Source organism: Rhinatrema bivittatum, chromosome 1 (genome assembly GCF_901001135.1).
Source record: "Rhinatrema bivittatum chromosome 1, aRhiBiv1.1, whole genome shotgun sequence".
Lineage (NCBI taxonomy): Eukaryota > Metazoa > Chordata > Amphibia > Gymnophiona > Rhinatrematidae > Rhinatrema > Rhinatrema bivittatum.
In genome coordinates, this window is record NC_042615.1 from 545,601,213 (window position 1) to 545,624,832 (window position 23,620).

A 23,620-nucleotide genomic window follows, 5' to 3' on the forward strand; every position below is an offset into this window, starting at 1 on the left:
TGGGCCACTGACACTGCCATAGCCCGCATAGAGTGAGCCTTCACCCTGTCAGCCAGTTGGAGGCCTGCCTGCTCGTAGCAGAAGGCAATGCAATCCACTAGCCAGTTGGTGTTCTCAGCCTATTGGTGTCAAAAGACACAAAGAGTTGGGTAGACTGTATGACTCGCTGTATGGTTTAAGTGGAAAGCGAGCGCCCACTTGCAGTCCACAGTGTGGAGAGCACGTTCCTCCGGGTGAGAATGAGGCTGTGGGAAGGATGATTGACTGGTTGATGTGGAAAGCAGTCACCACCTTCGGCAGAAATGTTGGTTGCGTGCGCAGCACCACACGATCATGAAAGAAATTTGTGTAGGGAGCGTACGTTATGAGTTTGGATCTCACTGACCCTGCGAGTGGAAGTGATCGCCACCAGGAACATAACTTTCCAGGTGAGGAAATCCAGGTCACAGGATTTGAGAGGCTCGAACGGATGTTGCATGAGCCTCACCAGGACAATGTTGAGATCCCACGGGGTCGCTGGCGGGCGAAGCAGAGACTTCAGTTGAATCAGGCCCTGCATGAAACGCCTGACCAGTGGCTAGACTGAAATGGGAGAAAAGGTCCAGTCCGGGGCCGCTGCACCAGGTTAAGAAATGCTTCCACTTCAAGCTATAGGATTTCTGGGTGGAAGGTTTCTGGGATTCAATCAAGACCCTGGAGACAGCATCCAAGAGCTGTAAGGGCTGGAGGATCATGCGCTCAACATCCACGCCATTAGGGCCAGGGCCCGGAGGTTTGGTGGCACAGGGTGCCCTGGTTCTGCGATAGGAGGTTTGGAGCCGTCCCCAGCGGAACCGGTGCGCTCGTTGACAGGTCCTAAAGCAGAGAAAACCACACCCGTCTTGGCCAGTAGGGTGCCAACAGGATCATGGTCCCCCCATCCTCTTGCAGCTTCGTCAGAGTCCTTGAGAGGAGCGGAATAGGGGGGTACACATACATGAGACCTTGTCCCCAGTGAAGGGAGAACGTGTCGCAGGCCGAATGGTTCTTCCCCGGAATCAGGGAGCAGAACATTGTCACCTTGTAATTGTGGGGAGAGGTGAACAGGTCTATGTTTGGCATGCCTCAGCGACAGAATAAGTCGTCTGCCACTGCCGGGTTCAGGGACCACTCGTGTAGCTGAAAGGACCGGCTGAGGTGGTCCACCAACATGTTCAGGTGACCCAGTGGGTAGGTGGCTGTAGATACATCCTTCTGGAAAGGGCCCAATCCCAGACCTCTATCGCTTCCTGGCAGAGGGGAAAGGAGCCCATGCCACCCTGGTTGTTGATGTCCTACATCTCCACTTGGTTGTCCGTTCTGATGAAGATGACCTTGGAGGACAGCCTGTCCTGGAAGGCCCACAAGGTGTACTGGATCATCCACAGCTCCAGGAAGTTTATATGGCAGCAGACCTCAGCCGCAGTCCAAAGGCCCTGGGTATACAGGCCGTCCATGTGGGCCCCCCCCCCTTGAGGTAAGGGTCATCTAGGGTGGCACAGGCTGAAATGGGAGCCCAATTTCCAGATTGGGCAAGACCTCCCACCAGGTCAGGGAGAGGCGAAGAGGATCCTTGCCCGTCACTGGCACCTCCAGATTCTGGGATGTCTGCCACCACTGGAACCACAAGGCCCACTGCGGGTCCCTCATGCAGAGGTGGGCCAAGGGGGTCACGTGGACCAGACCACCATATGGCCCAGCAAGTGAAGCAGCAGACTGGCTGGCGCCCTCTTTCTGTTGCGAATGAGGGTGGCCAGCAAGGAGAGGGTGACTGCTTGATCCCTGGGCAGAAAAACATTTTCTTGTGCCGTATCCAACCTGGCGCTGATAAAGTCCAGCTGTGGAGATGAATTGAGATGTGACTTGGGGAAGTTGATAACAAATCCCAAGGTCTGTAAGGTCTGAACCCGACAAGGGCAGTGCATTCAGGGCCCTGGAGTGTGAGTCACTTCCGATCAGTCAATCATCCAGGTATGGAAAGACGTGGTCTGAGCGACGCCTGAGGTAGGGAGCCATGACCACCAAGCATTTTGTGAAGACACGTGGGGCTGAAGCCAGCCCAAAGGGCAGCACTTTGCACTGAAATCGTGTCGTCTCCACCAGAAAGCAGAGGTACTTCCTGTGGTTGGGGACAATTGCAATATGGGCATAAGTCTCCTTTAAGGCCAGGGAGCAGAGCCAGTCTCCTCTTCGAAAGAGTGGGATCCATGTGCCCAGAGAGACCATTTTGAATTTTTCTCTTACGAAAAATCGGTTTAACGCTCTGAGGTCAAAGATGGGGCACAAGCCGCCATTCCTCTTTGGAATGAGGAAGTACCTCGAGTAGAAGCTGTGGCCCCACTGCTCGCGGGGAACCGGTTCTATCGTGTCCGCCGCTAGAAGGGCAGAAAGTTCAGATTGAAGGCTGAACAGATGGGTGGATGTACCCCACGATGGGCATGGGGGAGCGGTCTCTGCGAGCCTGCTGAAGTTCAGGCAGCAGCACTGGTGGACAATGGAGAGGACCCAGCGGTCTGAAGTTTCCCAATGGTGGGCGAAGCAAAGAAGCTTGTCACTGACTGGAAGATCGATTGCCAGGGGAACCGGCATTTGGCTCATGCCCCTTCGCTGCCAGTCAAAAGCCGGTGGATGGGGCCTGCTGGGGGGCTGATTAGGCCCTCGGAACTCGCTGCTGCCGGCCATGACCTCTGCAGCTGGACCGAGGCGGGCACGCACGGCAGCTGGAGGAAAGTACTTTCTCGGCAGGTAGAAGGACTTGCGAGAACCCGGCTTTCAGGACTTCCTGGTGGCGGACGGGCCTTCAGAGGGGCTGACGGAAAGTTGCTGAAGAGTATCATGCTGATCTTTCAGCTGCACAATGACTTCTTTCACCTTAACCCCAAAAGGTTCTCGTCTGCACAGGGGAAGTCCGCAAGCCTGTCCTGAATCTCTGGTCGGAGATTGGAGGCCCAAAGCCAAGCCAGCCATCTGGCGCTAATGCCTTTGGTGGCTAGGTGGGCTACGGTCTCAAAAACATTATTTAGACCTGACCTCATTTCTGCCTGCCTCAAGCCCCATCATGGCAATGGCTGCAAGAGACTCCTAGACCTGCTTCCATAGGTTGCAGTCATATTAGGTCATGTATAGCTGGTAGGCTGCAATATGGGCCACCAGCATAGCCCCCTGGAACATTGTCCTCTCTATGCCATCGAGCTCCCTGTGTTCATGCCCCAGAGGGGCAGAAGCGTGTGTTCAAGAGCATTTGGCCTTTTTAAGCACGGACTCCACCATCGCAGACTGGGGGGGTAAGTGCCACTGTTCAAAGCCCATGGCCTGTTGAACCAGATAAGTCGCATCAGCCTTTCTGTTTACCAGGGCAACAGACACTGGGTGTTTCCACATACGGAGGAGGAGCTCCTTAAAGATGTCGTGGACCAGCACCGACACAGTCTCCTTTGGAGCGTCGATGAACTGGAGGACCTCCACATCTTGTGACGGGTATCCTCCTCCGTCAGGGGCTGGAAGGGGATGGCTTCTGCCATGGCCCTTACAAAGCTGGCAAATGACAGGTCTTCAGGCAGAGACAGATGCCTCTCCTCTGGAGGAGAAGGCTCTGAGAGGGGGGTCATCGGAGAACTTGAGGATGAGTCCGAGAAGTCATCCACCCCATGGGTCACAGGGAACCTCCTCCTCACTAGTGTCCGGATGCCGAGGGCGGGGATCAGGAGAGGGATGGCAGGCCTGGGCCCCAAGGACACTGCAGGCTGTGGGGACACTGACAGAATCAATGGACCCCCGGGCAATGAGGGGGGCATCAGCCATGGTATACCGGAAGGAACCGGCGGCGACCCGGGGAACCACGGCCATAGGCACCCTGTCCCCAAGGTCCTCCTCGAAGGACCTGGGAATCGGGATCACTCCGATGGAGGGAGTCTGTGGCCGAGGAGGCATCGGTGGCCTTTCAGGTACTGGTAGAATCAGTAGGGCGCCAAGAAGTATGTCCAGATGCTCCAGCAGGGGTGTGAACATAGAAGGCAGAGGCTCGGGCACCGGTATGGGGGCCTGTCGCGCCAGCAGCTCAACGCTCTGTAGAACTTTGAACACCGCCGATTGCACCCTGCGATCCAACTCCTCCTGGAAGTCCTGGATAGTAAGGAGTCATGGAGGGGAATGAGGTGTTGCCGGCACATCCTCAGAGGGATCACGAGGAGGCATGGCGCCCAGCTCCATTGCCAGTGGGAACGGCTTGGGCTACCGGGGGCACTGGAAGATGGGGCCTCCAGTGGTGGTGCTGCTTCGATGGTGGCTTGGCAGCCACCAATGCTGCTCCGGAAATGGACCCATGGCAGGACGGTGACCGGTGCTCGGCCTGGTCTTTCCCCGAGGTTAGGTGGAGGGAAGAGACCACGAGGATCAATCTCCCTCTCCCCAATCCTTAGAGGTACTGGAGAGTGGGACCGCCAGGGGAAGAGATGGGGATGGTTCCCTGCGGTCCTTAGGCGTGAAGGATACCAAAGCTGAAGTGGAGGTTTTGGAGAATCGAAGATCCTCATTTTGACCAGGCACACATGACACCCTTTGGGGATCATTTCATCACACAAACGACACCCCCGGATGTCATGCGAGGCCCCCAGACATCTCATGCGGATCCATGATGGACATAGTCCGCGGGCACTGGGGGTACTGTTAAAAACCCGATGACGCCATCGAAAAAAGAGGCTGGTGTGTGGTCAATGACCGATGGGCACCCCGGAGCAGGAATCGGGAATTGACCGCGAATAACAAAGGCAAAAGCCAAGGGTACCTACCAAATGGAGGAACTGAACGTGAAGCAGGACCAGATGCAGAAAACTCCCCAAAAAAACAGCAAAACACTTTCGAGGATTTGGAGCTCCACAACCGCGAGGCTACCGCACCGTGAAAAAGAAGAGACTGAAGAGGGACATTGCGTGGTCACGCAGATAGCGGCAGGCTGGGCATGCTCAGTCTGCCAGTCAAAGTTTCTAGAAACTTTGACAAAAGTTTTCTGTGCCGGGCTTCATCGGATGATGTCACCCACATGTAAGGACTACCATCCTGCTTGTCCTAGGAGAGTGTACATTAGTCATTAGGGATGTGAATCAGGCTTCGGACGATTGAAAATATCATACAATATTTTCAAAATCGTCAGAAATCGGGGGCTCCCCCAAAACGATAGGAAAACCCCACGAAATTGTTCGTGGGGGTTCTCTTATCGTTTTGGGGGAGAGTGGGAAAAACGGCACACATAAATAACCCCTAAACCCACCCGACCCTTTAAAACTAATCCCTTAGCTTCCCCCACCCTCCCGACCCCCCCAAAAACCTTTTACAGGTACCTGGTGATCCAGTGGGGGGTCCCAGGAGCAATCTCCTGCTCCCGGGCCGTCGGCTGCCACTAATCAAAATGGCGCCGATGGCCCTTTGCCCTTACCATATGACAGGGTATCCGTGCCATTGGCTGGCCCCTGTCACATGGAGGGAGCAGTGGATGGCCGGCGCCATCTTTAAAAATGGCGCGGGCCAAAACCACGATGTGAAACGGAACCGGCATCAGAACCGACACCGGTTCCGATTCACATCTCTATTAGTCATACGTTTGGAAAAAGGTAGCTACATAACACTGGCAAAAATCAGAGTTTCATTAAATGTTAGAGACATGCTGTCATTTTAAAACAGGAAAATACTAAATAATTCTTGTTTTGTTATGGGTCACTTTCTATCTAAAACGACAGAAAACAAAATAACAAAAATATTGTCTGTCATTTTAGCACATGCTATTTGCAAAAATTACAAACGCTATAAAAAAATGTGTTGTAAGGAGCAAGATGGCCATGAAACGATGCTGCTGAGATTTGCTGTCTGATAGAATTGCCTATATTTTCTTTCTAAATGGCTCCCAATAGAAAAGGGAAGGTCAGAAATTTTCCCTCTGAGCTTTCCTGGCCGGCAAACGATTACATCTTTCACTTATCCGATTTCTGCTTTCTCCAGAGGCCAATTCTCCGTTACTGGGTCCGATGAAGGAGCATTGGCTCAGCTGGGAGAGGAAGTTTCCCTCAGCCCCCGGCCACAAGACTTTCTGCCATCAGTCAGATGCGACTCCTCCCGGGAAACTGCACCAACGCAGAAGAATGATGTCCCTCTGTTGTCTGTGCGGGAGGGGGCTGAGGAGGTACCGCCGTCTGCTCGATCTCTGCAGGAATTGGAAACAATTCATAGTAATGCAGAGACAGCTTGCCAAGTGCTGGAAGCCCTGTCCGGTGGTTCTCCTGCTATGGCTGCTGTGTCTTCTGGGGAAACCTTTTTTGCTGGCGAGTTCACTTAATTCCTTAATAAACCGGCAGAAGTGACTCTGGAATCCTTATGGGATGTGATGGCCAAATTTGGCCAGATTCTTTGCGTTTCTGCAAGGAAAATAGACTCCCTTGACTTAAAATTGGAGCCCCAGATTTCTAGGCACGAGTCACAAGTTCAAGAGCATGTGGATCAACTAACTGAGATTAAAAATGACTTGGGGACAATGCAGGGGGGATCAAACTGCTTTTTTGCAGGAACAAGGAGCAATGTCTTGATGGATTGAAGCATTGGATAATTCTGCTAAAAGGCTTAATCTTCGTGTTTTGAACTTTCCTAAAATGATGGGTGAATTACCATGGATTACCCTTAAAAATATTTAGTAGAAATCCTACATCTGGCTCCAGAAACGCTCCCTTTGGTGAATAAGTTGTTTTTTTACCTTCTCCCCAGTCTAGCACAGTGTTTGGTCAAGATGCTCCTGTAGTTTTTTCTTTCAATTTAACGGGCCTCTTGGAAATTTCTGGATCAGAAACAATTGAAAGAACCACTTTATTAGTTTCTTTTTTTTTAAAGCTGATTTAAGTAAAGTAATGGTAGCATATTTCCAAAATTTAAATGCGGATTTTCTGGGACAAAAATTGAGAATTTTTCCTGATCTCTCACGGCTAACACAGCAAAGAAGGAAGGCATTATTGGCTCTCAGAAAGGATACCTTGTCTTTAGAAGCCTCCTTTGTTTTATGCTATCCTTGTAAATGTTTTGTCAAATATCATTCAGAGAGTTTTCTTTTTTTTCTCCGGATCAATTATAATCCTTTATTGAGGCTCGCAAGATGTTAATATCTTCCCTTAGGGAACCAGTGAATTCTTGTAATTGATATAGCAGAATGTATCTTGCTAGTGTCTTCATCTTTATATTTCTTCATAGTCTCTGGTATTTCTCTCCTCCCCCCTTTTAAATTTCTTTTTTTGTAGGGGATTGGATTTTTTTGATAAAATGTTCTTATATAAATTGTTTTCCTGTTTTTGTGCTATTATCAATCTTCCTGTTACTGTTATAAAGTTTTTATGCCTTGTTAATTGAAATACCAATAAAAATAAAGATAAAAAAATAATGCGTTGTGAAAAAATACGAATGCTAAAAATGAAACGAATGAAACAAAATATGCTTTTGAAATTGAAACAAACATGAAGATGCATTTCTTTTCTATGCATGCCCCTATAAAATAGAGGACACACTTATTGATGCTGATGGAGAAATTATATAGTTATACTGCTGACAACTCATATTCACTATAACATGAATTAATCTGCATTGTAATTGCCCCGAGTCCCATTATTCCCAATGGGACTGATTCACTAAAGAATGCAATACATTACCCACATTAATGTAAGTACATGTAACTGTCCTTTAGTGAATTTTTTTTATTAATATGGTATATTATTATTTTTATTAAAACAACACAGAGTCAGACCTGAGTAACCACCCAATTAGTCACAGTCCTTTAGATATTCTAGCTGGTCTACCATCTCTCTAAAACACTCATATAAGCTACTGAAACCAATAAATATTAACGTAGATAAGCCACATAAAGTTTAGAGTACCATGGTATCAAAAACATTTTCTGTAAATATAGAACTAGTAACAAGTATTTCATTTTAATTTACAATGGAGTCAATATTCAGTCGCTATCCAGCTGATAGCCATGACATTGAATATACCTGGCTATCTAATAAATAGTTGGCTAAGTTTATCCAGATAACTTTAGACCTGCTGACTAGCAGGTCTAAGCTATCTGGCTAAGCTAGCTGAATAAGACTGAAGTTACCCAGGTAAGTAGCTCCACACCAGAATTACCCAGCCCACCCCTCAGCCAGCTATTTAGTTGGATATATAATTATCTGGCTAAGCGACAGCTGCTGACCATGACCAAATATTGAAACGGCACCACTTAGCCAAATAATTCCAAACATATCCGCCTATGTGGTGCTGAATATTGGCCTTAATATGTTTTATATCAACCCTAGAGTGAAAATACCAGACTTAAAAAGTTATGCCCTCAGTGATCAAGACAGATGACCTGCATATATATAACTACATCTTTCCTGCATGATCAACGTGTTACGTTTACTGTTGGTGTTCACAATAATGCAGCAACCTAGCATTCACCTTGCAAGTCAAGCACAAGCAGCTCCCCTCGCGTGTATTCGTAGCTCCAGTGGGAGAAGGCCAGCACCGTCTCCTCCAGCACACTGGTTGGGGTGATCTCATCCCCATTGTTGTTATTGTACTTGCGAAACTCTCCAGTTATACACTTCTCTATAGTCAGCCACTGATTCGCTGAATGGCAGTACAGTAAGAAGACTTCCAGAAACCTTGGGGAGAAAAGTAATATCAGTCAACAATGGTCAAATTTACACTTTCTTGTCCAAAGAGGCTGTAAGTTGAAGACTGTTCGTTGCTTATAATTATTTAATTATATTCTCTTCAAGATCATTTTAAGCTCTGCTTTCCATTTGCAGCGCAACCTTTCTCTACTTAGCAGTCTTGAAAAAATTGCTACAGTTCTGGTACTTTTTCAAAATATTGTGTTATCCAAGACAGAAGAGGGTAATCAATATTCAATTCCATTTCCACAGGTACAACAGCATTTTCTATGCAGAAATGGGCTCTTGATTATTGTCCACCCTCAATGCAGGTAAAAGTACGTGTATTGTTCAACAACATGCGTGCTTTTACTCACACGATTGTAAGGTGTTCCCAGGTCAAGGGAGGAAACAATATGCCTAGTATAATCATAACTACAATGTTGTTTCAGATTTTAAAATTACACACATTGAAAGTAAGTGCAAATTTCTGCAGGTCATTTTTCACTAGGCAATAATAAAAGCAAAATTACCCATGTAATTTTGCTTTCATTACTACAGCAAACCCTGCAAGTTAAAATTACCCATGGTTTTGCAAGACCATGCCAAAACTAATTATTTATTTAATTCAATTTAAATAAGCATTCGTATTCTGCTTTTACAGGCTGCTTATATATTTAATTCATTTTAAATAAGCATTTATTCTGCTTCTGTGTTCAAGGCAGATTACAGCAACAGTGTAATATAAATATAGAGGAATATTTCTCAAAAAGCCCAATACAAAGCAACCTAAATTACAAAATAAAACAAACCAAGTAAAACTTACAATCATTGTACACACAAGATGAACAACAAAATAAAGACCCATAATAGTAACATTTAAACCAGCCCAAAATCATAAAGACACCCCTGCCCATTAACAATCAGACCTAGCCCAGAGTACAGACACAAATGAGGGTATATAACCATGACCCCAGAGAGAGAGGCCTCAGTAAGTAAATAAAATAAGCAGCAATAAAGCAATAAACATGCCAGCTACAAGGGTGTTGAAAAGAATTCTGGATCAATCACATAACGATTCCAAAAGAATAAAACCAGTCTGCCAAAATGTCTAAGTATCCATAAAGTGATGGTGTAAATATACTAAATCAGGAAAAAGATTAACATGTGAACATCAAAAGACTGGAAAAAAAATCAAGGCACAGGAGTCTTATTTATGTATTTATTAATTTGTTAGATAACCAAGACATTAACTTTTTCAAAAAGAAAAGATAGTTTGCCTCCATCTTTAATTGAGCAGCAACAGATTCCACAATTTTGGAACCTTTCCAATAAATGCCCTCTCCTATGAGCTAAGCCTTAATTATTACACAGAAGATAGAGCCAATGACAGTCTTGTCTTCAGCAGAGAATAATGACCATCATGGAAAGTTTTGTGCTGTATGGCTAGTTAAGTAGTCTAGGGTATATCCCTTCAACACTATAAAAGTAATGGAAAAGGATTTTAAAATACAAGGTTTAATAATAACCAATACAAAGCAACCAAAACAACATGGCTCTGTTCTGACCTTTTCATCCAGTGATGACCTTAACAGCAGTATTTTGAAATAATTGCAACTAAGCAAGTAATTTTACAAAAAGCCCTAAATACATGGTTTGGCAATAATCAAGATGGGGAAAGAATCACTGCTTGCATCACTGACCTAAGATCAGATTGACTTAAAAGTAGAAACATTTGTATGCCCAACCCCAAGTTGAGAAACATCTTCTTAATTACTGTATTAAACTGATCTACCATAGAGTAGAGTCTAGAGAGATCCCCAGGCCATGAACCTTCTAATGTTGCATTGCCTTGGCATTACCCAGAAATAAGCAAAATTAGTCTTATAGTAGGCAATTCTCATTTGCCCACTAACAACAATTTAGTTTTAACTAAGTTGTTTTAACCAGCTAGCTTACATCTAATTGCCAACCACTGAAAAGGCTGCATACAAGCTCTGGTGTACTTTTTCCAATGAGATAGTCATTGAAAAGAACAGGTGAACAATCATCTGCTTAATTAGTGAAACCTAAACTCCTGATAATAGCTCCCACCAGCTGCAAAAACCACTAAAAAGAATAGCTGACAGTGGAGACCCTTGTGGGACATTTCACGATAAAGACCACGACTCCAAGAACAAGAACTCAATGTTATTCTGTTGCCTGTCTGACAGGAAAGAGCAGGGCCAGAGGAACCACTAGGCGAGCTAGGCCTGTGCCTAGGGCGCCGAGTGGTAGGCGGCGCCGTGGTAGGCAGCAGAATTTTGAAAGGGCCTACCGCGGTGCCCTGCCTCACCCCCCACCCCCGTGGCACCCTCCCAACACTCCCCTGGTGGTCCAGATGAGGGCCTGGGAGCAATCTGCCGCTCCCGGGGCCTCGGCTGCCACTAACCAAAATGGCGCCGGTGCCCTTTAGCCCCTACCATGAGACAGGGGCCAACCGATGGCACCGGTAGCCCCTGTTACATGGTAGGGGGCTGAAGGTCACGGCGCCATTTTGATTAGTGGCAGCCGAGGCCCCGGGAGCGGCAGATTGCTCCCAGGCCCCCACTGGACCACCAGGTGAGTTTTCTTTTGGGGGGGGGAGAGGAGTCGGGGCTGCGACTGGGGCGGGGGCGGCACAAGGCTGAAATTGCCTAGGGCGCCCAATCCCCTTGCACCGGCCCTGGGTAAGAGGTGGACCATCTGGCCAGTGGCCACTGTGGCAGTGCTCCCAACGCAAGCAATAGAACACGATCAACCAGGTTGAAAGATCTAATTGTGCTAAAGAGTCTTTGCTCCCCTTATCTAAGATCAGTCAAAGAATGCCCAACAATGGTAACATCTGAATTTTGGTGCTAAAGCCTTTACCTAAAACTTGACTGTGAATGGTCCAATGTGTTTAACTACTTTGGCCAAAAATGTTATTTATTTATTTATTTATTTATTTATTTAAGCGGGGGGAGTTTTTTATACCGAGGTATAGCTAGTGGCCTTCACTCCGGTTTACAATTGCAACAACTTATTACATTTAACAGTATAACTTAAACAGAGAAACTTATAAATTACAAATGGTATCAACATTTATAACAGTGTATATCTGTGAACAAAAAGGAACAAGGAAAATAAACGATGTAATTTCAGGCATCAAGCGGACTCTGTCCGCTTGATGCCCTAATGCACTATGCATAAACACCCTAATGCACTATGCACAAACACAAAAGAAAAAAAAAACCCACAGTTAAAAAAAGCCAAATCAGAGTTGGCAATTGTGAGACTTACAGGCGGGCAGGCATCCACATGAAATGCAGATGGGTAGAGCAAGGACTTCTGTAGTTTTGACCCATGTCTTAACTATGGTGAGAGTTAGTAAATGTGAAAAAAATATTATGCAGAAACGTAAATAAAACTGAAAAGGCAGCAAGAAAGAAGCCATACATCATGCAGTCCTGTCCCTTCCCCAGAACGAATGTCTCACATTTGTCAGCAGACCTCACTGACTGCACGTGGGTTTTCACCTTCTCTTCTTTCTTTCCCTCTGTGTTTGGCAGCTCTTGTTCCTCACCCTATGTGTCTGGCAATACATGCACAACCTGTGTACAATAAGCACAAACACATCCTATCTTTTCCGGTATCTTACTTTTTTTTTTTTTGTTTTACCTTAGGGTATTAGGAATGGTGTGCGGCTTCACTTGGTTGAAGGTATATATCAGCTTCTGGGCGGCCCTTTGTTGCTGAATTTCCTAAAGGTAAGTTGATTAGACGTTAAACATCATGTGTCTGTCATGGTAAAGAACATCTTGTACAATATTCTTCTTTCATTTCTAGTAAGCAAGATGTAAGGTAGAATGGGAGCCTACCCGAGGCCATTCACTGGACCCAAATAGCATATTAAAACCTAACAACTCACTGCTTTTATTTTTTTTTCCCATAAGGTCACTAGAAAACAAACCGGTAGTCGATCCAAGATGGCTGTCAGCAATGAAACACGTGGATGGATCGGTGTAAACAAGATTTTTATTGAAGCTTGCCCGACTCTGGCCGAGTTTCGCTCAAAGAGCTGCCTCAGGGGCTTACAAGCCACATGAATTGGCTTAAAACAACGCAAGGTGCAATCAAGAGGAGGTTCCTTAGGTTTCAAAGCAGAGCTTTAAAAATATCAGTATTGCATACCAATTAATGAAGGCAAACAGAGGAAAAAGCTCGCAAAATCAGCGCACAACAGTGGATTCTCGCCAGAGTCGGGCAAGCTTCAATAAAAATCTTGTTTACACCGATCCATCCACGTGTTTCATTATTGACAGCCATAAGGTCACTAGGCAGTCTGTTCTTTTGCTGTATCCACCATGTCCTATAAAAATATTTCACACACAAGCTTGTCTTGGATCAGTTAAAAGCTTTACTCTGAAGATGTTGACTCTGCAATTGTTTTAGCTTGTCCCCTGCAAGTTCCATGCAGTTGAACCTATTCTACAAGTAATTTATTGCCAGTACTTAATCGTTCGCAAAACGATTGAGAGAATCAGACCCATTCCTGACCTAAGGGACTTCAGAGAGTCTCAGTGGACACTGATGTTACTATGGGGGTCTCAGGCTATTCAGAGCTTTCATGATTACATTCAGATCATGGATGAGCTGTGAGCCAGTCTGACCTGAAGGCATTCCCATTGAAATGTTCTCATATTGTGTTGACCATTGATACATTCAACCTAGGCTGGGGAACTTACCTAGAGGAACTTCATACACAAGTTACCTGTCATTCCAGAAAGCAGATATCAGTCTTGTGGAAATGAGGACTTCTGAATATTCTAAAGGTTTTCACAATGCTGGTGATCAAGGTAATTGTCCTTGTGCAGATGGAAAGCCAAATAGTCAGATGGAGGGTAATTTCAAAAGCCATTTCCACGGGTAAAACAAAAAACAGTGCTTTCTCTGCAGAAATAGCCTTTAATAAAACTGCACGCCTGATTAGCAGGTACAATTATGCGCATGTGTTGTATTTGCATGTAAGTTCACTTGCAGCGAGCAGAGAAGTTCTCAGAGATGAGAGTGGAGGGGGAAGATTTGTGCTTACGTACAGTACATTTTCTGCTCCAATTCGCAGGTGATCTTATGTGCAGTTAGGTTTGGGGGGGAAAGGTTTCCAAGGAGAAGTACATGCATACTTTCATTTTAAAAACTGGAGTAAAGTTTAGGGGCAATTGACTTGGAATCTATGCAGGCAGTTACCAAATTACCCCCACACTACTTAAACAAACAAGGAGGAAAAAGATCCAACTTGTTGTGATGAGTGGCTCTCAAACCTTGTGAGCTCAAGTACTTCACTAAAAAAGGTCGTATTTTTAGTGGCAGTCACTTAAACCCAGAATCAATTACCTCCAAATCCTAATAACTGATCTATCTTATACCAAATTGTACACAAAATAATGCTTTGCACAAATCCAATGTTAGATTTTTACCTTAATCAGTTACAGGTCGATCCAGTAACGTGCAGTTAAAGATTGCCCGTCTGTAACGTGCTGGGAGCGCACAATACAGACGAGTAAGGCCATCCAGCCATCCAGTCTCCAGTTTCACGCGTCCTTAGCGCTTCCTAAAATAAACACCTAACCCTTTCCGCACCAGCATGTAAATGAACGAAAAAGCTGTATAATGAAGGAATTAGCTATTCCCCTCTGATACTGTAACGGGCGCTGATATTATCTCCTTAGGAACGCGCTGTTTTGCCGCGGCCTTAACCTGTTAGTTTACCGCCTCCCCCTAGTAGGAGTTAGGACTGTGTAACAAATCCATCGACACCACTTAAGATACTCAAACACAATAAAACAATAAGCCTGGCACCTTCCTTGATGTAGTACGTCCCGGATGCCCCCCCCCCCCTCCCCAGCGTGCCCGCCACTACCCCTTTCATCAGCTGCATCCACCCATTATGCCCCTCACGGGCATGTCCCGCTTCACAGAGCGCTCCCACTCAAATCCGTTCATGGGTATATACCCTTTCGCCCCCCTCACAGCGCCATGCTACCACTGCGACCCGGAGGAGGTGAGGCACAGCGGCGAAGACAGACGGGAGAGGAGAAAAAGCAGAGCCGAGCAAAGCAAAAGCGTGCAGCAAGCCGGCGAAATAGACCTGCGAGCAGAGGCAATAGCAGCGGTTCGGTAACCCTGGCACCCTCCTTGATGTAGTACGTCCCGGATGCCCCCCCCTCCCCAGCGCGCCCGCCACTACCCCTTTCATCAGCTGCATCAACTGCGACCCGGCAGTCCCGTGAGGCCTACAAAAAAAAAAAAATCCCCGGCTCCCGCGCCCCCACACTGGCCCGCCGACTCTACCCCCCCCCCCCCCCCCGATCGGGCAGATAGGCGGCGGCGACGAAAACCAAAGCAATTTTTTTTTTTTCAAAAAGCGACATCACACATTGCATAAAATAATTTCTCCAGCCTTAAAGCGACTTACTTTTGGGATCTGTCAAGATCCCAAAAGTAAGTCGCAAAAGTAACTTACTTTTCTGAAGCCATCAGGAACATGATCTTAGCTCCTCCGGACGAAGACGAAGATGGCCGCCTGCACGGGGAAAGCGTGCAATTGGCCGCTGAAGACGTGACCTCACGTCTTCAGCGGCCAATTGCACGCTTTCCCCCGTGCAGGCGGCCATCTTCGTCTTGAGCTACGATCGTGATGGCTTCAGAAAAGTAAGTTACTTTTGCGACTTACTTTTGGGATCTTGACAGATCCCAAAAGTAAGTCGCTTTAAGGCTGGAGAAATTATTTTATGCAATGTGTGATGTTGCTTTTTGAAAAAAAAAAAATTGCTTTGGTTTTCGTCGCCGCCGCCTACCTGCCCGATCGGGAGGAGGGGGGGGGGGGGGGTAGAGTCGGCGGGCCAGTGCGGGGGCGCGGGAGCCGGGGATTTTTTTTTTTTTGTAGGCCTCACGGGACTACCGGGTCGCAGTGGATGCAGCTGATGAAAGGGGTAGTGGCGGGCGCGCTGGGGAGGGGGGGGCATCCGGAACGTACTACATCAAGGAGGGTGCCAGGCTTACCGAACCGCTGCTATTGCCTCTGCTCGCAGGTCTATTTCGCCGGCTTGCTGCACGCTTTTGCTTTGCTCGGCTCTGCTTTTTCTCCTCTTCCGTCTGTCTTCGCCGCTGTGCCTCACCTCCTCCCGGAGCAAGGCTGCTTTCGCGCCCTGCTCCGGGAGGAGAGACACAGCGACGAAGCAACAAAGACTTTTCGTGTTTTTTTACACTTCCTGGTTCCTGTCATTCCAAATGCCATTTGAAATGACATTTGAAATGACAGGTACCATCGCACCCTGGTTACTGTATATGCGCTGTATTAAGCGCCTATACAGTAAAATGGGTTACGCGGCCATAACCCTTCCCTACCGCTTTAAAGCCGCGGCATGCATTTGCATGCGATTAGAGGAGAGTATCGGGGAGTTAGTGAAGAGAACTGTGGGTGCGGGGAGGAAGGGTGCACCTGACACTGCCGCACTGTTTCTACCGCGGCCTTACTGGATCGACCTGTTAATCTTCCCAACAACAAGGTAGAAGTTTAGCTCTAAGAGAGCTCTTATCTTCTATTTGGAGAAGACAAAAGACCTTAGAAAGTCCAAAGAGCGTTATCCCCACAGCCCCAGCTTTTCTGTGGGTTAAACTTATTTCCAACTGGCCAGAACAATGCTACCTTCATTATGATTTTGCAGGGGGATCCAGGAGAGCCCATGTTTGGTTACTTCAGGTTAACCTATACTGGAACAATTTACAAGGCTCGAATGTGAAGTTTAGCCTGCACATTCGACAAATATTGTTGTCTAGATTCCCACCTTCCAGGGCTCAGGTTTGTTGGTTTATCTAAAGAGTTGTCTGTCTTTATCTGGTTAAAATAATTATAAACAAGTTGTAAGGTACATGCTAGAAGTATTGCATAGCGGTACGTTCCCCACTATCTGTTCCTTTCCCTCATCCCTCTCTTCTTTCTCCTTCCCTTTCTTTTTTCCATTCTAGATTCCTCTCTTGCTCTACTTCTTTCCCCTCCCTTCCAGGTCTTCCCTCCCCCACTGCTTTCCCTCCTTTTTTTTCTTCCCTGCCCATCCTCAGCACCTTGGCGTCTCCTGTAGCTGGTGAAGCCACAGCAACAGTAGCAAGATAAGGATCCTCAACATTATCGCTTCCCAACCTGAAACAGCATCCAGCAATGCTGGCAAGTTGGGATATGTGATGCTATCTTCCGGCCCAGGACACACCCCTGCCGCCACAGCATGATGGGGCTCATGACACTGCCACCTTCCAGCCTGGGACAGCCTTCTGCTATGGCAATGGGATGAAGCAGGGCCTGCAGAAATGGGCAACACTGCTCCTCCCACTCTCCTCTCTTACCTTACTGCAGTGTAAATGGCTGCTTGACTAATGCTGCACACCAGACAGCACACAAACTTGTGTACAGACAGATGGCCAGAGCCTCCATAATAGGCGCTCTTGCTTTTTGTAAAAAGTGTCGAAAAACACACAAGCATTTTTTTTTCTTCTTGTGTTTTGATGTCTTAGGTGTTTACTGATGCTTGTTTCAGCAGACAACCCTTAGCTAGCTAATCCTAGCCTTGTGACTCTTAAACACATCTGTAATGGCTGATCCTTCAGGATGGTATTCTAATGGGGTCACACAACCCACTTACCTAACCTTTTGGAAAACGTTTATGTCCCTTTTCATATCAACATCAAAAAGTAATGGAAGACAGCTAGTCTCCATGACTGGTGGCGCAAAAACTTTAGGGACATTGTAGTTTGGGAGAAAATCCATCCAACAGGTCACTTGACCATTATTGTAATACTAAGAGAAATGCTGTCTTCAGACAAAGCAATTACAGTTAAGTAGATAGCATTACCCTACTAATGTAGATATCTTGTACTTTTTTTTCCTCCAAACTAAGCAGAGCCCATCATATTCTGTAATATCAGGTCCCATCATATTATATGCACATGCCTTTACTATTCTGTAAACTTCTCATTCTGTTTACCCCTTAGTCTATTCTTACCCTGAGACAGAGGTGAAGCACGGTGCCATCACGAAAGAGCTTCTGCCAGGTCTGGACCACCTCGGGTAAAAACGATTTCACTATAAAAACTTCTCCCGACTTGAGCACATCTTTCTCAGACCAGGTGCAGACAACTTTCATAGCCCTGCGAAGACCCCCATCCATTTCCTCCCGAGACAAGACCTGAATCATGGCAGCCATTCCTCGCTGGGACCAAGAGGACATGCTTTTATCTAGAGTCACTGGAGAACTCTCTTCCAGCCTGTAGATGGTCACCTCTTCACCAGCTGTGTCCAAAAAGGAGGTTTTTGTATTAAAATATGTTATAATACAATATAGTGTTATCACAGGAGTGCTAGGAAAATTTTACTTCTAAAGAAGGGTCTGCAACCTTTCAGAAGAGCCATTATTTTGTTTATGACCAAAGTCTTTCAAGAGCCAACTCACATGCATGAATATTAATACACTCCTACATATATGGTATAAACAATATACATATATACACACACAAACACACAAATGCCAATAGATTATATAACAGGCGACAAATTAATTGTGACTCAAGTAGGAGTACAAAAAATATATGGAGGAATAAAATACATATCACAATAAGTCACTTCTGGTTTTTCTTGGTTGTTCTTTCAAAAAACAGCCACATCCCTCATTGCCCCAACACTCTTCCCCTCCAGAGCCATAGCACTCTTGCCCCCCCCCCCGCCACTAAGTCCCAAGCCTTATAGCCCTAGTCTTTTTCCCATCACAGTCCCAGCAACTTTCTTCCACTGCACCAACCCTCACAACCCTAGCATTCTTCCCCCCAGTCCTCTATTCCCAACAGCTCCAGCCATTATAGCCCCAGCACTCTTCTATCCAGTGCCCCCAACCCCAAGTAAGAGGTGCTCCTCCCAGCCCCATCCATATAAGATGGGTGGTCCTCAAGCTCCTCCCACCCCTTCTTCTCCAGGTAAGAGCTGCAGCCTTCCCGCCATTCTCCTAGCCAATGTGAAGAGTTTCTTATTGCTTCAATCAGCGGTTCTTCCAGGTCACAGCAAAATGTTTCTTTTAGCTGGCAGGCTAGCAGCTGTATCTCTGTTGCTGAGATAAGTGATGCTGGGCAAAGAAGAGCTGCAGATTGGAGCCATGGGGTGCCCCATTGACCTGGGGATAATCTTGAGACTGCAGGTAGAATGCATATTACAGGAGAGCAGCATCGAAGATGCAGCTGCTAGAATAAGGTAACAGACGCCTCTTCTGCCGAGGTTGAGCAAGAATGGGTTAAAGTGCCTCATGTATGTATTCAAGTCAAATGGTATTATACCATATTGTGTGTGATGAGAAATGCTTCTGAATATATGTGATAGAAGAATCTCTCTCATCATCTATATTTCCCTCTCTCCGAGGACAGCACCAAAACTGAGATCTGTGCTCATTTCCTGCTTGGCAAGAATGTCAAGGAAATAACATTTTTATTGCCATGAAGATGTAAGCTGTGTCCTCTGTGGGGGATTCTCCATCATGGCAGATGGTATTGATGGAATTAGTAGTTGAAGCGGGTATTGGTGGCAGCGGGTCCTGCAGTGGTGTCCCATAGGGTACTCAGTCCCACGCCTTCCTCCCAACCGGATCTCCCGCAGGGCAAAAGGGGTCCTCAACACACCCAATACTGTCTCCGAAGGACTGAAGAGGCAAGGATGAGTTAAAGGAGTAGACTCTCCTTTTGAGTAACAATCTTAACAGTTTTATTCAAACACACATAAGAAAATAAGTGCTGACTTAATTTCTCTTTTCCTTTCTTTTCAACAAATACAATTCAAAGAACTGCTTCTTATCAATACAGAATTTCATTCAGATAAGTAAACTCAAAGCTTCCTAACTCTCTCTTAATTACTTTCTGTCTCTCAATGTGTTTCCTTCCCTTAAGAATTGAGTCATTATGTTGTTTTAGTCTTACAGAGAAGCTTCTAGAAAAGAATGGTCACGGATGTGAGCCCTTGGGCTTTGCCGTGGTTGACACAGCCTAGCAAGCAAACCTACTAGGCCCATGCTGACTGCAGGTGAATTCGCTCTTACAGGGACTGAGTCTAGGGCTTCACCTATACCAGCCCCGTTCCAGGTTGAGCCTTTGGGGCTGGCAGGGCTTAGGCAGGGCTTAGGCAAGTGTCCTGCAAGGAATGATCAGACGAAGTCGAGTAGCAGGCAGAAGTCAGGACAGGGAGCAAGTAAATGGGATCCGGGTCCAAGCCGGGCAGGCAGCAGAATAGTCAAGTCCGTAGCAAGGGTCAGAAGCAGGTGTTGGCAAAGATGGGCAGACAAGATAACGGCAAGGCACTGTGGACCAAGACACAAGCAGGGAAAGGCAGGGCAAGACAAGGCAACAATGAGGCAGAGCAAGGCAGCGTAACAAGGAGGCAAAACAAGGCAAGGTAAAGCACAGGGACAGCAAGCCACAGGCTCTGCAAGGCAGGAGAACCTGTTACTGAGGCAAGCTCGGAGTGCAGCTGGGGTTTAGATTAGAGATGTGTATCGTGTATGACAGTTCACTCAAACACTCAAACAAAAAAAACCAGGACTCACTAAAACATTTATGAGATCAGTGAAGGAGAACTCTGGCCTTCAAGTGTGTATTGTGAGGGGACTCTGAATCCTGTCATGGGCACATAATTTCCTACTGCTAACACCATGGACTACATTTTACCTCACATATTTATCAGCTACAAATGTTTGGAACCCAGCTCCCAGCTATGGCTCCTTTGAATTGCCCATCTAGAATTCTACACGATTAAGATCAACAGAAAACTTACCAAATAGCTGGACTGGTGTAAATGGTATCGTCTGAGAAAGCCTCATTAAGTTATTTCTCTCAACAGCTGAAGAGGGAAACACACTTGCAATTAGTAAGCACTGTCTTGGATGATCCAAATACCCTGTTATCATTTTTCCTTGGAATGTGATTATAGTTTGGTTGCATCATGCTGGAGAATGGACTCCTCCTACAGCTGTATGCTTTAACTGTAGATATTAAATACTGATTAAGTACCCACAATTTTACTGCCTATGGAAGAGTTATCAACTAGGTGTCAACCATGGGCCCCCTGTGTAGTGTTACCATGGCATGAAACTGACCCAGCAGAGAGGACAAAGAAAAAGCAGCAAAAAGGAACTAATCACACCTCTAGTTATGGATCTATTTTCATATGCATTAGCGCACTGAATAATGCATACTTAAACCCTTAAAACAGCAGGGAGAAAAGAAGAAAAAAAGGTCAGCTCAGCTCTACCATCAAGATCATCATCATCACTATCAAGAAGAAAGACAACCTCAGAGTATAGTGCTTTCAATCCCTCCTTCTATTAGGGCTGCTTGATTGTGATCCTGGATTGCTGGAGGGCATGACACAAAACTGAAGAGATTCCCTTCCTTCCTAAATATTAGACTGTTTTGTTCCCCTCAAGAGACAAGGTGAGACTCCATTTGGCTGTCTGAAATGCCATGAGACAAGCAGAGTGCTGAGGCAAGCAGCATTTGGGTCCCAGCAGCAGAGATGCTTCCATAATAGCTAAGGAGACCTCCTTGGACAGAACAGAATATGAGACCTTCAGCAGCGGTGGTGAGATTTGGGGGTTTTTACCTAGTTCCTTTCTGGGGACAGTCAGTTAAGCTATTTAGCTATTTTAGGATGCAAGTCCAAGCTAATGTGATATGTAATTATCCTGCTGATTTTTTAGTATCTGATAAATATATTACTTTTATACTATTTTCTAATAACAAATCCTTCTCTGGCAATCACTAAGATGTTGTGACAACTCCTGGTATAAGCTATATCTCTAATAAAATAATTTCTATTACCTAAGACAAATGGTCTTGATGTAACTCTCTAACATTCTCAGATTGCTAGTAAAAAAAAAAAAATTAAAATAAAAAAGATACAGTGGGGGTAATAAAGCTAGGCGAATAATCCCTATAGAGTGAGGGGGACAGAGAGGGAAAGAACAGCATGGAAGAGAAAAGGAAAAGGAAAGAAAAATGGGGACAGCAAACTGAGGAAAAGAAGTGCCTTGTGGGTGCTGTGAAAGGCACAACATTCTCTCTTCTCTCTATTACAGGACCTTGAGATAGCTGTATGCACGTATTTAACCCAGCACTTAAAGGAGTATAAAAACACGAAACCTTACAAGGAAGTAGATGGAAGACTAGCAAACTGAATTGCTGTTGTGTACTCTCAAATACGGTATGAAGCAATTGGTATGGGGCCTTTTAAGGATCCGGCAACTAAATCTCAGTTTATTCAACTTAATTCTTTTGTTTCCTATAGAAAAATAAATTTTCTGGGTAATTTTTTGATATAACACAGAAAAATGATTTTTTTTTTGTACCTTTTCAAAGGAAAGATTCCCTAAAAAGAAACAATTCGCAGTGTTCCAGCTGTACACTTGTTATCCTTCATTTTAGGAAGGATTTGGTAAGTGGAAAAATGAAACATGAAGAGAGAATCAAATCCTGAGACCAAAAGTCAATCATGTCACCCAATGGTGAGGGCAGAGGCAACCGTTCCTGCTGAGGTTCATTAAACATTTCTGAAAACTGTAATTTATACATGCTAAGTTCTTGCCCTTGTTTGGTCCAACATTTAAAAAATTACCCAGTCACAGATAAATAGAAGACACAATTTTTAGTAGAAAGGGATGTAAGAAAAAAATGAAAAGGATATAAAGAGCCCAACCAAAAACTAACTAACCTCCTGTTCTGACCTTCAAAGTGATGTCATACGTACAAAATTAAAGGTGAATTTTCAAAAGTTTTGCATGTAAAATAAAATAGCACTTAAGCGAGTATTAGCTATTTAAAAACCTTGACATACACGTGTAAATCAGGGTTCATGAGTAAATTTAATAAAAGGGTGGGCTCCAAGCATTTATGTGAGTGAGTTGCTATTTTATAAGCAATAACTGCATTACACTGAACAACGGTATATAAAAACAAACAAACAAATAAATAAATTTATGCATGCAAAGATGGCACCTTACTTGCGTATATTTACTCCTGCTCAATATCAGGAGTAAGGGATCATAAACATCTTAAAAGTGAAAAAATGACTGAGCGTGGGGGAGGCTGGGTGAAATGGGAGGACTTCAGGCTAAAGAGCCAGGTGTGTCTTCATGAGCTACAGATCTTCTGGGTGAACTGGTAGACCATTTAGTAAAACTGGTTATTTCATTGCTGCACGCATCTTAGAGAATCCACTGACATACACGTGTAGAGCCCAATTTATGACGGGTAAATGCGTCTAAACTACGCATTTAAAATCTACTCGCATATCCCTTTAAAGCTGGAAGTAAAGATACATGTGTATATCATTTGCACACGCTTATCCGGCTAGGTAGCGCCTTTGCTGCTATTTAGACAGATATGTTCACATTTATCTGGCTCAGTAGCGGCACTTATCCGGGCAAATTCCAATTTATTCGGCTAAGTAGCAGCAAGGTGCAGATTAGCTGGATAAGGCTGAAAAGCACTACTTGGATGACAACGCTACTTACTTAGCTAAGTAAAAAAGCTGGATATTTAGCCAGCTAAGTAGCACTTTAACTTATATGGCTATCTGACTTAGTCAGACAAGTAACATTTTAAGACTTATCCATCTTAAGTAGCACTTTTTACAGACTATCTTACTCTGTCAAGTAAGTCTGACAAGCACTACATACACTGTCACCAATGTGTGTAAATGACTGGAAATAAATAAATAAAATAAGCCCTCCTTCGAGGTCCCGTGAGACTCTCACCACCCATAGAGGTGCCCCTCCCCCCAAAAAAAGAAATCAATGTTGCATGGCACACATCCCATTCCCCAACCCCCATTTTTTAAAAAATCCTCCCCTGCCCAG

At 45.4% G+C, this 23,620-nt stretch overlaps 1 protein-coding gene across 1 annotated transcript in view; it reads right to left on the reverse strand.

Annotated features, from left to right (window-relative positions):
- TRPM6 (transient receptor potential cation channel subfamily M member 6) overlaps positions 1-23,620 on the reverse strand; it is a 187,192-nt gene that overhangs the window by 22,007 nt on the left and 141,565 nt on the right. The window contains exons 18-21 of the mRNA XM_029615982.1: positions 20,539-20,604; positions 17,738-18,024; positions 12,360-12,442; positions 8,485-8,690 (exon numbers count right to left, since the gene is read on the reverse strand). Coding sequence (XP_029471842.1) covers positions 8,485-8,690; positions 12,360-12,442; positions 17,738-18,024; positions 20,539-20,604 — 642 coding nt within the window. The remainder of the gene's footprint in view (positions 1-8,484; positions 8,691-12,359; positions 12,443-17,737; positions 18,025-20,538; positions 20,605-23,620) is intronic.